This window comes from Cupressus sempervirens, chromosome 2, assembly GCF_028749045.1.
Source record: "Cupressus sempervirens isolate cs-2001-9-10 chromosome 2, ASM2874904v1, whole genome shotgun sequence".
Taxonomy (NCBI): Eukaryota; Viridiplantae; Streptophyta; class Pinopsida; order Cupressales; family Cupressaceae; genus Cupressus; species Cupressus sempervirens.
In genome coordinates this window covers 98,740,150-98,755,209 of record NC_143119.1, presented here as the reverse complement: position 1 = coordinate 98,755,209, position 15,060 = coordinate 98,740,150, and the positions used below count along the sequence as shown (strand labels likewise).

The window sequence follows — 15,060 nt, the reverse complement described above, 5'->3', positions numbered from 1 at the left end:
TTGCATAGGGGTTACTTTTAAAGACAAGAATTTGGAAAATTGTTCTCACGGTGAATACAACAAGGTGTGATATTAAAGAGTTCTCCTATATATGGGCACTAGCGGTTTGAAGATCCCTGTGTGTAGGAAAGTGTTTTGCAACACTTTAAGCCATGGGAGCAGCAGCGAAAATGACAGTAATAAAATAATGAACACAAGTTGTAGTGCTGAATTGAATCCACCTATATATTTAGTAAACATTTCTTAGAAGTGCCTCAGAAGGTAACCCAAATTAAAAGAGGCAAGGTGTTTGTTGAGCATCCCGACTAAATCGTATTTAGGTAGGTCTTCCATTTGTCTTTTACTCTGACGTGTATATATATATATACACACACACACACCAATGTCTATACATGTAATCATAATTCATATTCCTAGATGAAGCAGAATCTGCAATACCTCAAATTGTCATTTGTCTCATGCATCAGTTCTCCCATCCAATTTTTCCCTTTTAGATCCTGGCTTTCCCTCAGCTTGTTTAAATTTCTTATCCTGTAATGAATAAGCTACATTAATATTAGCCTGGAATCTATCTGCCTGGCATTCATACCCTGCTCTCAGCATTGTGTATCCCAACCAAAAACTCTTGTGGAATTATTATCTTATTTAAAGGTATTGAAAGAATGATGTATGAAATTATTCTAGCATGAATCTACAAAATAAGTAATCAATTGCCAGAAATTAAAGAAAGAAAAACCTGCAATTTAGGTTGGTACCCGTCTAGTTTTTCAGCAGAAAATTGTTTTGGATTTGGCTATAAAATAGAGGCCTAAAATCTGTGTATAACATCAAATACATTTCAGCAAACATATTTTGAAACTAAGCAAGACAGTGAGCTATAGTGGAGACACATACTGAAAATTATTTGTGCCATTCCACAATCACAAATGCCGTTGACATTAGAAAAGAATACAAGTGTTGCCTAAGATGACTTAAGAAGATAAACTTCCATCATGATAACAACGCATCTGAATGCAATATCAAAAAACATTACAACAATGAACAAATATTAATTAAATATCTGCATTTCCTTTTTAAATTTTCACAACATAACAATTGAATACTGATCTGCGCAAAATTGTGCACATTAGCTGTTGGATTCCTCATTGGGCAAACTCACATTTTTTCTTGAGTTTGATAAGCTTCTGCTTGATAAAGATACAAGCAGGCTGCAGCAAGGATCTTAATCAAATCATATGTGCTTGAAGGTGTGGAATTGATTTGGATGCTTACGCTTCTTTTGCTGCGTTCTCCAGAAACATGCAACCGCACCAAATCCACAGCTGGCAATGGCAATTGCAACGGCAGCACCAATAGGTACTGCTACAGCATTACTAGGAGTTATGTCCTCACCAAGATTTAGTTGCTGTTTAGAATTTGCAGTTTGATCTTTATCTGATAAAGGAAATTTAATGTTCCGGCCATAAAAATCAAGAAGAAAATGGTACACTGCTGTATTATTCCAATTAACATCAACATGTGTGTTATTGTATTTCTTGCTAGAGATCCAACATGATGCACAGAGCTGCTTTGGCGGCCATACCATCTTTGGAAATTTTGGATCACCAGTTCCTAGAGAAGCTTCTTCAACAATTAACCTCTGATTAACCTGAAAAATAGTAATGAACACATATTGCCCTTAAATCATGCTATCTAGATAGAAAATAAAGTGGCACACAGAACAGTAAGCTCATGCAATTAATGAAGCTGTCCCTTATCAATGGTTTACAGATGCCAAACAATCACCTCATTGTGTGCACGCCAAAGCCAAAGAACAAACTCATTGCGAGATTTCATAGGCTCTCGAACCCTGATAATTCATTACCATCCACAGTATCAGAACACTTTGCATTAGCACACATTCTTAATATATGCAGAAAACAAAGCACAAAATGATCCAACAGTGATTTCATCAAACCTGGAACACATCTCAGAGAAATGTTGGCGACACTCCTCGCAGATGAAAAAATTATGAACAAGGTCACATATTGCAGTAAAAGTAGCCATACTCTCACCATCTTCAATCCTTACTGACAAAGAATGGAAAAGAAGCCAGAGGCCACAACTGCAGAATCCAAAGTATAATAAGTGTAATGCAACAAAACTATTGTTCTACTACATAGAATCATTACCACTCTACAAACTGACCATATGGTATAATTGGATCCTAAATAATAATCATTATTCACTTAACTGAGATGATCGGTTATACTTTTTCATTGATAGCCAAAGAATAACTTAAGGCTCTTCTGAACTATTCCCACCTTGGATTTCTCTAGGGTAAGCAATCTCTCCTTTCTTGTGTCATTGAGTTATTTACTTGCTTTATCTCAGTCTAAGCAACTACTTTTCCAAGGAGTCAAAGACAGTTATATGAAATGATCAGAACCTTAAAACAAACCAACCCTGAAGTTTTAAAGATTCTGAGCCTAAACAAATGTGCCCCTACACCAGTACTAATGTATTTGCCCTAGGTCAGTAAACCGGCCTCCCACCTTGGGACCACCACAATTGTTTCTGCAAAATTATCAATCCTATAACTTCCACCTTCCTCGGTGCATTTTCTAACTTGCACACAAGCTCATTTTCTACATTATTATTTTTTATTATATTTGGGTTTGAACTTCCTGGTTTTTTCTATTTTACTTGCATACAATCATTAATTTATATTAGATTTTCATATCATATCACAAGTTGTCATTTTTTGACCCTATCAGACACCTAAACTCAATGGATCTGGTATCTACGATACAACTAACAAATCTGAACATTTGAGCAAATTTTGGGGCAAAGGATGGAACTACTGTCCTACAATAGCACTAACACATGATCCATTGATCTATATCAGAATTCTGAATGTTTCTCAAAACTGTGTCAACCACCCCCAGGTTCATTTGTACTCTGTAGCTTTCAATATATAACTAGTCTTAGTCTGAAATTGTTTGGTGATGTTCTTATTTCCATAACTTTTTTACAATACCCAACACCTGGGTCATCAAATTGCACCAAATTTAGGCCTATTAAGATTCAGCTCTTTACTAGAGCTGCCGTATTATTACTCCTAATTTATAAAGATTATATTAATACATACAGTTCACATTTAAATCATCTTCTCTTTGTGCTGGCAAATGGGTTTCTAACATTTTGTTCTATTTATTTCAAATCCAGTTCTGCAAATATCTTTAGCCCCAACTGCTGTAATGCTTCCTTCTTCCAGTACCACATTTACCACATTTATCAATTTAGTATGTTCAATTCCAAATCACTTCTGGGATCCAGATCAGAATTTCTGAGGTCAGGGACCTCATTTCCTGGTGAAAATCCTGAAGAACAAAATCAGAAGATTTACGCTACCATCTAAGGTTCTGTGACCTCTAAAATGGTGGGCATAGGATCTGCCAAGGAGATGGGACGAGCAAGTTGAGTGAAAAGTGTACATCAAAATTCTCAACTTATTAAAGTTTTAAGATTGGCATATGTTGTAACCTACATATTCTCTCAGTGTGTGCTTATCAACTCAGTAAAAATGTAATCTATAATCAAGAACCATTAAGACTCAAACTTCCATACCTTAACATATTCCCCAAACCTTAAGAAATTTGGAAGTAAAAATTGTTGTGGCAAATATTACTAATTTGCAAATAAGCTCATTTCTTTCAATATTATAGATGTCCATCAGTAAGATTATACTAATGCCAATCAAAAACCAATAAGCATACCTAAATCCTCGAGTTTCATTTTTGCTGCCACGGCAAAAGATCTGTGAGAAAAGAGTGGTCAGATGAAAGCCTACAGTAAGAATATGACCAATAATTATCATTGTTTAAAGTTCAGCTAATGCTTAAGTTTAACAAACAAAAAACAGAATAGCAGAACATTATATAACCAAACCAAAATAGCTGGAAAAACACTTGAATTCTAATGTAACATTTCTAAGAAGTGCTATTTGTGGCTGACTAGAGGGTTTGAAGAGCACACAGGTTGAGAATGCATGCAGAAAACACATTAGTGAGAAAGAACACAATCCTATATTCTCAAACATCTAAACAGTGAACTTTGGATTGCCATATTTAGTTTGGAAGAAAAACAAAATGTCAAGGCTATGAAGCAGCAAATAATGGAAACAATCCATCAGATCAATCAAGAAAGACTCCGCTGCCTGTCAGTTGGCTTACTTTTTCATTCTGCACAAGCAAAGAAAGGGATAATAGCACATTCAGTTTTTCACCAGAATAGCTTGCCATGCGAAATTATTTCTCTTATGCACATAAAAACACAACTGTGGATCACAAACTCTCCCAAAGTTAACAGGATTATTTTGCCAAGTTTCATAGCAAGTTGGCTCTCACCCAGTTTCTCTATCTACCTATCTTTTCATCACAGGTACAGGTAACCTTGAAGGTCGTACAAGCTTTTAGTGGGAATATGACATGGGCTACAAAGTGCTATCATAAGCTGGCGTACGGCATACCACTCCAGTTATAACCAGAAAGCAGATGTACTTTCCAGAGTCTCAACTATTGTTTTTTCTGTTCCATTTAATTGATATCCCTTACATAACCACTTGTGCTTGTATTTTGATCTTATAAATAGAGTTTAGCTGCTTTAACCTTAATCCCTCAATTATGTTTAAGCAGAAGCACCTCACCATCTGAGGCTCCCAGCTTGCTTACTCGTCAGCTCCTCATTCCATTTCATTCAAGGGTCATTAGCCTTTAATGATTTTTTGTTCTTATTTTAAATCATACAGTTTGAGGTTCAACCAAATTTCATTCAAGGAATCCATTTCCAATGATTTTCGTGCTATTATTGAGATCATATAAATGGGATTCTAACTGCTCTAGACTTATCCCATCAGTCATCTTTAATAAGGCGCACAAGAGGGTTGACGCCACAGTGCAATGGCAAACTTGCCATTGCAAAGGCCATTTGGACACAGAAGCCCAGGTTTGAGTCCTTGCCCAGGCCATTCACAGTCTGCAGATATCAATAGAGTTTGTGTGCTGTTCAAAACTGTTATTCCATCCATCCTCCCACAGGTTGTTAAGTATAATTTGACAAGGTGTCTGCATAGGCTGTGCACGCAGATGCTGACAGGGTGTTGTTGATGGTGTTGCAATCAGAGTTGGTGGTGTTCCCATTATGGGTTGGTGGAAAGATACACTCACCAGATGTAATGTCCTCATTTTTAGCAGATTCTTGCAGTTGGATCGGTCAGTTCATCATCACGACCCTCGCAAGCAAAGAGTGGGATTTGAGAGTTTCAATTGTGGGGTTATAGGCTTACCAATGGCCTCTGGTAAGTTTTGGCTCCATTCTAAGAGACTTACTATTCGTACAAATGAGCTCAGTTGAGTTAGAAAAGTTGAGTGATGCTCTCAGTTTTTATTTCGGGCTTCTAGCTTGGGCTCCAAGAATCTTGGAGGGGGCATTTATTTATAGTAAGTCACTCTATCAAGTTCAGTCATCATCTTTCTTCATCAGAATCACTCCAGTGTCGTCAGATTTCAATCCTGTTGCTTCTTCAGTCATTCTCGCAAGATGGGTGGATTATTATTATTCATCTAAATATGTTGAGGTTGTTATTTTTTTTGGTGTTGTATGTTAGTCACCTCAGGTATCATAGCTTATTGGAACCAGGTTGAAATGTTTTAAATTGTGGCCACAAGAAATAGTGGCCTTGTGTGTCAGAATATTATGTTATGGTGGAAAAGGTAATATTTGGGAGCCATAAAAAATTAATATATTATATTATATGACACTTTAAAATATTTAATGTTATAAAATGATGTTGTGTTGAAAAATCTTCTTAAGTGGAATTACATTTGGCAAACTAGTGTCATTTGGAGATTATAAATATGAGCCCATTTGAGGAGAAAGGCATTTGATTGATTATTTGCTTCTATTCTGTTGAGTGTTTCTGAATTTGATGTTTCCTTTGCCCTTGCTGAAGTATAAGGGTTTGGAACTGAAAAGTACCCTGTCATTCACAGCTGAGTATCGTGAATCAGTTCTAAGAATTGTATTGAATCACTGCTGAAGTACATTGATTTGATTAATTTAGTTGAATCTCCTTACTGTATTTGTCTATGGCTAGGAGATTTTGTTTTTGCAGAGATATAAGAAATTGTGGTAACTTCTTGACTGTGGCGACTGTGATTGAAAAGTAAATAGAAGTTGGATCATGTTCTTCATTATATTGGTGGGAGACATTGTGTAAATTATGTGTGCCCTTGCAATTACAAATTGGGGTGCGGACTGCAATGTTGGTGGCTGCCGTTTCATTTCTAGGCAGCATTTGGCCATACTGATTGTTGCAAACTAATTATTAGAGACCTGCGTTCACCTATTTGAGGCCTGCAATTATCTGTGTGAGGCCTGTGATCTTCCTCTTGAAGTCTACGTTCAGCATTGGAAGCCTACAAACTTATGTTTCTTGCACACATACTAAAACGTAGAAATTAGCAAAGAGACCAGTTGTTGTATAACATCTAGGCCATCAGCTTGGCAAAATTATCGGTTGGTATTCATGTGTGTATCTCTGCTGCAAATCGAGTTGGCGTACAAGTTCAATATATTTGTTACTCTCATGTAGAAGTTTATGGAAATCAATATAATGAGTAATTGAGTTTGATATTTTGTAAGTGTGATGATAACTGTTAAGTCAATTCTCAGTGTTGGAATTCATTGAAAATTTGGTTTTTGAATAGTTAATATTCCAATAATGATTTCAATATTTCAAGTTGTTGGAAAATTCAACATATAGGTTTCAAATGTAAAAACAATAAGCTCACAATACAAAACTTATTATCAAAGGTGACATTTTGCTTGCCAAGTGCTTGATGGAATGTCAAACAATTGATTTGTGGAGGAATTTAATGTTTGTCTAAGCTATAACCAGTTGAGGGTTGTCACAATGGTATCAGAGCAGTTTCCTACCATCTTATGGGGTAGGAAATAATTAATTATTTCAAATCTGCTGTTGCATATAAACTGACCAGCACTCTAGCATTTTCGAGCCATGGATAGACATAGGAGGACAGGTAGTTCTAAACGCTATTGGAGTAGTGAGGAGTTTGGTAGGAAAATGAATGCTTTGTGGGAGAGTATGGAAAAACTTAAGCTTCATCAGAAGAGGTTGGGGGTGAGGTTGTCAAATCCAGTGATAGTTGATAGAGCAGAGAGGTATATGGTTTCCACATTTAGAAGGCCGGCGTCAAGATTGCAAGAAAGGAGGCTTGAGTTTTCCCCGACAGGTGTCCATGATGCAGATGTACCTATATTCAATACAGCACCTAGTAGTCCTATCCATAGTTTTGAAGATGGACATTCCACATAGAGACGTGGATGTGTAGGGGCCCTTTGCAAACGACAGCACTACGCTTCACCAGGTTTAGGATTCTAGAGTTGTCATTGCAGATAGTGTAGGGGCTATTGGGGTAGTAGTTACCATTGATTGTTCAGACTCTCTCAAGGAGGTGATTGTTATTGGAGATTTATATGTCAGTTGCTGTAGTGTTGCTCTAGTGCAGGAGGCAGCTGCCTCCTCAAGTGGGAGCGATGCATGTAGGGAATCACCTAGTCGTGATGTTGGTAATATGAGTGTTACAACAGAGTCAATGGGCATTGGATCATACTCTAGCATTATTAATTCAAAGTTTGACATTGAGTCGTGTGTGCAGCGTCAAGTGATAGCACTTGTGCGTCTGTTAGGATATGTGGATATAGATGGTATGGATACCTCTGAGGATTTTTTGCACTAAGTATGACATCCCTTGCAAGATATTAGGCAATGACTCCAAGGAGGTTTTGGATGCATCCCAGGATCAGGATTTACAGGTACTTTCTATTAAGTAGGAAGCAAAGACATGCGAGGAGATTGATATAGCTAGAGCTTCCTCTTCTTCATGAGTTGGAAGAGGTACCGAGTAGTTCTATCTCGATTGTAGATGTGTGCACAGACGGCAACACACATGTAGAGAGTGATCTTGTGGTTCACAGCTCTAATTCAATTTCCTATCACAGTGCAAATAGTGAGGTAATGAGGTTGCATAGGAGGCAAGGGTTACATAGGCATCATGTGACTAGTCAGCTAAAAGTAAGTGATACTTACTTCTTCAACTCTTGAGCATGGTGATGTTATTCGTCAGATGTTAGTTGCATCTAGTTGGGGTGTTCCTATCTCAAATGATCACAGTGATAGTGGTCTTTCTCTTGTAGAGAATCACAAGCTTCGAGGGGTTGTCAAGATCTTGAAGCATAACTACTCACAATTAGTTGCTAACAGGGATTACTGTTTAGAGTGGGGTAGCACCTTTTATGAGGCATTGTTAGGGAAAGAGGAGGTGGTTGAGCTCACTCGGGACCTTGAGGTGACTCTAGACTCTCTTCAATGTACTCAATTGACTCTTCAAGAATCACAATCACGACTGGATGAGGTTATCATGGAGTTGGAGTAGGTTTAGTCAACACCAGTCCCAAACCATGTACAATTTCATATTGTGGTTGGTGGCGAGTTTGCTTCCACAATTGGGGATGAGGGGCATGATGATGTAGCAGTCACATCCGCCCACGATATGGATGCAATAGGTGTGAATGAGGTGAGAGCATCAGTTGAGGACTGCAGTGTGATTCTTGTTGTGCCACACTTTTGAGGGATCAGTTGTGGATTGCAGGGGAGCAAGTTGATGCTTCCACTTATATTTCTTTTGTACTAAGTCATTCATGACATATTTGCTTGAGAGTTCGGATTTGTGGGAGGATTCATTACAGAGTATCTAAGGGTATTGTCATTCCATGCTCTCATATTATATGGCGATTGGCAAGGAAGATTGTAGAGACCTTGGCTACAATGCTTCCCAATAGGGATTTTGAGGTTGGATTTACTGAGAGGGTTGCCTAGATTTTGCCCAGCCAGTAGTTCGAAGTCAGAGACTGGAGTTGTATCCTAATTCCCAAAGTGATGCTAATGAGCCTTCGATTGAGATTGGGAGTTTTTATCGGCATTACACTGTGAGGAGTGCTCATCACTTCTCTTTTGACCCACAAGTAGAGGATTTGGTTTTAAGTTGGTGTGGGTTGGTTCCAGTTTCATACCATCCATTTCGGGTTGAGTTAGCACCATATTCTGTAAATGGGATCAACAACTGCAAATTTAGACAACCTACAATGTCATCACACCTAGGACAATTTATTTGTGGTTGGAGTTGTTGATAGGGATTCAAGTACCTATGGTTGTTATCATCCCTACAATGTTGTTGGGTGTGAGTTTCAGTTTGATAGGGACTCAAGTGTTGATAGAGTCGGTATTTTAGTTAGTTTGAGTTCTTATGGGTGGTTGCCTCCATTAGTACCAACAGCTAGTTTCTGGATGATGTTATCACTGATATCAATTTTTTGGATGTTGGTGCTATAGGAGTTGACACAACAGGGATAGTACACAATTCTACTCTTAGGATCCAGTTGGACTGTGATGTTCATTTTGCTCCAAGATTGCTTGGGGTCAAGCAATCTTAGGGAGGGAGGACTGCAATGTCCCCATTTTTAGCAGGTACTTGCAGTTGGATTGGTCAATTCATCATTGCGACCCTCATGAGTTGATAGTGGGATTAGAGGGTCTCAGTTGTGGGGTTATAGGCTTTCCAGCAGCCTATAGTGAGTTTTAACTCCACTTTTAGGGACTTACTATTTATAGTAAGTCGACTATTGGTTCCTATGAGCTTAGTTGAATTAGAGAAGTTGAGTGATGCTCTCACTTTTTATTTTAAGCTTTTAGTTTGGGCTCCAAGAATCTTGGAGGGGGCGTCTATTTAAAGTAAGTCACCCTATCAAGTTCATTCATCTTTCTTCATCAGAATCACTCTAGTGTTGTCAAATTTCGATTCTGGTGCCTCTTTAGTCATTTTCATAAAATGGGTGAATTATTATTATTATTCATCTAAATATGCCGAGGTTGCTATTTTTGTTGGTGTTGTATGTTGGTCACCTCAGTATCATATCTCGTAGGAATCGAATTGAAAAGTTTTAAATCATAGGCACAAGAAATAGTGGCCTTGTGCATCAAAATAGTATGTAATGGTGGAAAAGGTCATTTTTGGGAGACAAAAGAAATTAATATATTATATTATATAGCACTTTAATATATTTAATGTTATAAAATGATGTTGTGTTGAGGAAGCTTCTTAAGTGGAATTACATTTGGGGAATTGGTGCCATTTCGAGATTATAAATATGAGCCCATTTGATGGGAAAGGCATCTGATTGATTATTTGCTTTAGTTGTCTATGAAGTGTTTATGAATTTGATGTTTTCTTTGCACTTGCAGTATAAGGGTTTCCAATTGAGAAGTGTCTGGTGATTCATAGCTGAGGTATTGTGAATTAGTTCAACAAATTGTATTGAATCACTGCTGAAATATAGTGATTTGGTTATTTTAATTGAATCTCCTTACTGTATTTGTCTGTGGCTGGGAGATTTTGTTGTTGCTGAGATATAAGAAATTGTGGTGGCTTCTTGAAGTTGGATCATGTTCTTCATTATATTGGTGGGAGACATTGTGTAAATTCTGTGTGTGCCCTTGCAATTACAAATTGGGATGCAGTGTGCAATGTCGGTGGCTGCCGTTTCATTTCTGGGCAGCGTTTGGCCATACTGATTGCTGCAAACTAATTATTGAAGACCTGTGTTCACCTATTTGAGGCCTGCAGTTATCTGTGTGAGGCCTGTGATTTTCCTCTTGAGGTCTGCATTCAGCATTGGAAGCCTGCGAACTTCTGTTTCTTGCACACATACTGTATCGTGAGAATTAGCAAAGAGAACAGTTGTTGTCTAAGACTTAGGTCATCAGCTTGGCAACATTATTGGTTGGTATTCATGTGTGTATCTATGCTGCAAATCTAATTGGAGTACAGGTTCAATATATTTGTTACTCTCATGTAGAAGTTTATGGAATTCAATATAATAAGTGAGTAATTGAGTTTGATATTTGGAAGTGTGATGATGACTGTTAAGTTAATTCTTAGCGTTGGAATTCATTAAAAATTTGGTTGTTTGCATAGTTAATATTCCAATCATAATTTCAGTATTTCAAGCTGTTGGGTAATTCAACATATAGGAGCAATAAGCTCACAATACAGAACTTATCATCGCAGTGATATTGAGTTTGCTTGCTAAGCATTTGACAGAAAGTTGAACAATTGATTAGTGGAGGAATTTAATGTTTGTCTAAGCTATAACCAGTTGAGGGTTGTTACAGCAGATTGAGAGATAAGGTAATAACCAGGGAGGTACAAGGAGGGGTCACTGCCGCTGGAGGTATTGGACAGTCACCGTGGCAGGGGGTGTGCAGCTGGAGAAATAAGGATTTCATACGATATGCACATGAATGTGAGACATAAGGTGACATGCCAGCTGTGATATAAAGTTAGGTGTTGATGTATTCACGTGAACAACAAAAAGATGGGAGACATAACGTGATTCGTTGTTATGTGCTCGGCAGACAAATGAGTGAATATTGAAGCTACCACATGAATCAAATCTAGCAAGATATCCATACCGAAGTACTTACAATGCAATGATGGGGATGGGGTCCCTAAACTGTGACCCCTCTGGTTCAAAGCTCCAGTCAAAAGCAATATCACCGATCAAAAAAAGTGGACAAGACTTTGTTAGACCTCCACAGATTTTATTAGATAGAGACTTGATAAGCGTGCATAAAGCTTTAGCATTATCTTTTGCTCATTTTTCTCAAATTACTGAAGCATCTTATTACAGCCACCCTCGTGCTATCAAAATCTTGCTTCATTATGGATAGATACGAATCTAATTTAGAATGTGGTGCCATGGAGGGGGCTTACTTTAAAAAAACTGTGGGTGCTGCTGAGCTTTTTTAGAATTATTTTAAAGCAGATGATCCTATGAATTTCTGAGTGTGGTTTGAGTTTAAAAGTTTAAGCTCTTAAATTTGAGGAAACTGGTAATATCATGAATTTTGTTATTTAGAATATTCAATTCACATGAGTTAAAAAAAATATGGATCCCCACCTCTCAAACCCCCATTCCCTTCACCTGAGGTATTTTGGGGACAATGAGACATTAGAAGACGTAACCCTCACCAATCCCTATTGGAAAGAAAAATTTAGAAATGTTTTTTAAAAACTCATTCATACCATTAAAAAAAGATTGTTAACGTTTTATGACAGCATTATAACAGCAAAAATAAACGTATCATGACAACATATTATAGCAATTAAATTGATCATGACAGCAGTAACAGATATAAAAATACATCATGCCAGCAGCGACAACAATTGATATATCAAGCAATTTTCTCAATTGATCTTAGCCCTTAATCATACATCCCTCAGATTTATGAATACTAAATACCTCATCATATGAATGATTTTAACTACACACTTCATGAATGTGATGCTATGTTTCTAGTTTAAGCACCAACATCCCATCCATTATCACATGATCATCTTGAACATATCCACATGGAGGAAAAGGCTTTTTGTAAGGGACTTTAATTTTGTATGCTTAATCTCTTCCCTCAATTAAAGGTGATACTTATATCTCATTTCTGCCAGTTCAGAAATCAGAAGTCTTTGCACAAGGAAAGATAATTTTGTCAGGTTAAATCAGAAAATAGTTCAACTCTAAACAATTGGGAACAGGTTGTAAATATTTGATTGAGTGGGTGAGTGAGATGATATCAAGCCATGGACCACTTTGACGATTAATTGGTACCAATGGTATTGGACAACAAATTCACTGTGGAAATGGCAAATTATTGGAAAAATAAACCAACTACAGCCTGTTTTGAGAGGTGAGCAATTCTTTGGCAATAAACACATTATTTAATGAATGGGAATCCATGAAAAAAGAGGCAATGGAGATGAAAGCATGTACCTTGTTAATGAGGTGTGAACCAACAATTTGAGCAGTAGGAACCGTGATGAGTGTAACTGTGATGAGTGTAGTAAACAATGCACTCAACTTACAGATTAGTTAAATAGATTGTTGGCAATGAAGAGTGATAAAAGGCATTCAATAAAATACATGCCTTTTCTGACTCAACTGGCTTCACTTCAGATTATGTGAAGCTTGTGAAAACCTTTCAAAATACTTGTTCATATGTTTTTCAAGATTTCCGAGCTCATAAGAAAACACATTACTTCAAGCTATTAAGTGCTCTGTGTCACTGTATTTTCATCCAGAAATCTTACACAATTGAATTGCTTGACAAAATTATATGACTCCTGGAAATACAGTGGAAGCACTCGAACTTCCACAAACCATTATTTTCTTCAAAGAAAAATCTGTCTTATTTCAAAGCAAACAATTTTGTCATTAAGTTGGTTCCTGGAACTAAACATTTATTCAAGGATGAGGTTCTAGAAACCAATGAAAGCAGAAAAAGAAGTGAGTTTTTTGTTTTCTGCTTCAACCATTTTGGAGATCATTTTGCCTTCAAGAACTTGCATGGTTCTTGAAGCACCTTCAAAAGCTAAATGAATTTTCACAACTGTCTAATTTCCAAAATGTCTTCAAAGAATGATGATGAAGTTACAGTTAATTGTTTTGACACTGAGATGGTTCTCAAGACTGCCTTCAGAGCCAAAAAGGTTTTTATGAACACCAGTTTCACATAATCAAGTTCTTGGTACCCTTCAGTTTAACAAAATACAAGTCTAGCATTTGAAAGTAATTCAATTGGCATTTTACATGTCATTCAAGAAAACTGGTGTGCACGAGAACTATATTAAGAAATCAAACTTTTACTAAGTTTGAAAACGAAAGAACTTGCAATTTGGGACCTAATCAAATGAAGAGAGAAAGATGGAATTGAAATACAAGATTCCATCTTACCCAAACAATGTGTGAATGGAAAAGATATGATCAACAACGGATTTGTAATTCAATTAAGGCAGATTAACTAAATTTTTCTGAAGGTTGAAACGAGGATAATAGTACTCCATGACAGGTTTAGGAAAAATATTTACTTTTAGTGGCATTATTGTAATATTATTATATTTAGCTTATAATGGTCGTTTAAGTCATCTACTTAGTTTAGTTAGTAACTTTCTATTTGAGTAAGTCAGTCAGTCAGTTTAAAAGCTTTCTTTTGTCTTTACTATTTAGTACTTGATTGTTCCACTATGGATAGATCTTCTTGCAATAGTCTTTATAAGGAGTATTCTTTTTATTTATTAAATATACAACAATCAATTATCATTTCATGGTATCACAGTAAAGGTAGGTAGTTGGCAAACTTTTAAGATTCTTGGATACAATACCTGGAATTTATTTCTGAAAGTATTTTTACAGTATCCTAGAAATTTCTTCGAGCCTGCATTTTTTACAGTATCCTAAAAAAAATTATAAAATTAAAGTCTGTTTATTAACCTCAAGGATTTCTGGGTCACATTTTTTTTGCGAGCCTGTATTTTTTAGTCTCAACTCACATTTTTTTCAGATCAAGCTGCAAATGATGACTGAAGGTTGTTTTCGGTCAAACCTACTGATTTGAGTAGAGAGGATCTTGGTATTGAGTACGTGCCACATTTTCGCACTTGTCACACAAACATTTCTTGTCATTTTTTTGCCCTGCTCACAATTGCAAGCATCGTGTAGCTTTTTTAGGCACTCTTGCGTCTCTTTTTCTCTCTCTATTTATGGGCATTAGTTTCAAGGGTCAGTCCAACGTTTTGTTGCCAACTGTGACTGTTTCTAGGCTATTTTTGGTTGTGTGCAGGTTTTTGTTTCACTCAACAAGACTTTTTAGCAATAATTTCTTTTGAATCTACATATTGCACCTAGTCCTATTGCTTCTTTTTCCCACATACCAGCTAGGCATCGCTTTCATGGGCTGTGAGTTACAAGTTTCTGGTATGGCGACTTTGCCAGGTACAAAAATATTTAAAAAGCAAATAGTGTTGTGATTGGTATTTTGCAGCTAGGTTTTTGATGTTTTCCATAATGTGCAATAGAGTTCTAAATTCTCTTCAAACATGGGCTTTT

General features: G+C 36.8%; 1 protein-coding gene across 1 annotated transcript in view; it reads right to left on the bottom strand.

Annotated features, from left to right (window-relative positions):
- Window positions 1-1,029: 1,029 nt before the first annotated feature.
- Window positions 1,030-15,060, bottom strand: part of LOC149571214 (sulfhydryl oxidase 1-like) — an 85,748-nt gene continuing 71,717 nt past the window's right edge. Inside the window, exons 9-12 of the mRNA XM_089812797.1 lie at window positions 3,759-3,799; window positions 1,958-2,104; window positions 1,786-1,849; window positions 1,030-1,648 (exon numbers count right to left, since the gene is read on the bottom strand). Of these exons, the coding sequence (XP_089668923.1) occupies window positions 1,232-1,648; window positions 1,786-1,849; window positions 1,958-2,104; window positions 3,759-3,799 (669 nt within the window). The 3' untranslated portion in view covers window positions 1,030-1,231. The remainder of the gene's footprint in view (window positions 1,649-1,785; window positions 1,850-1,957; window positions 2,105-3,758; window positions 3,800-15,060) is intronic.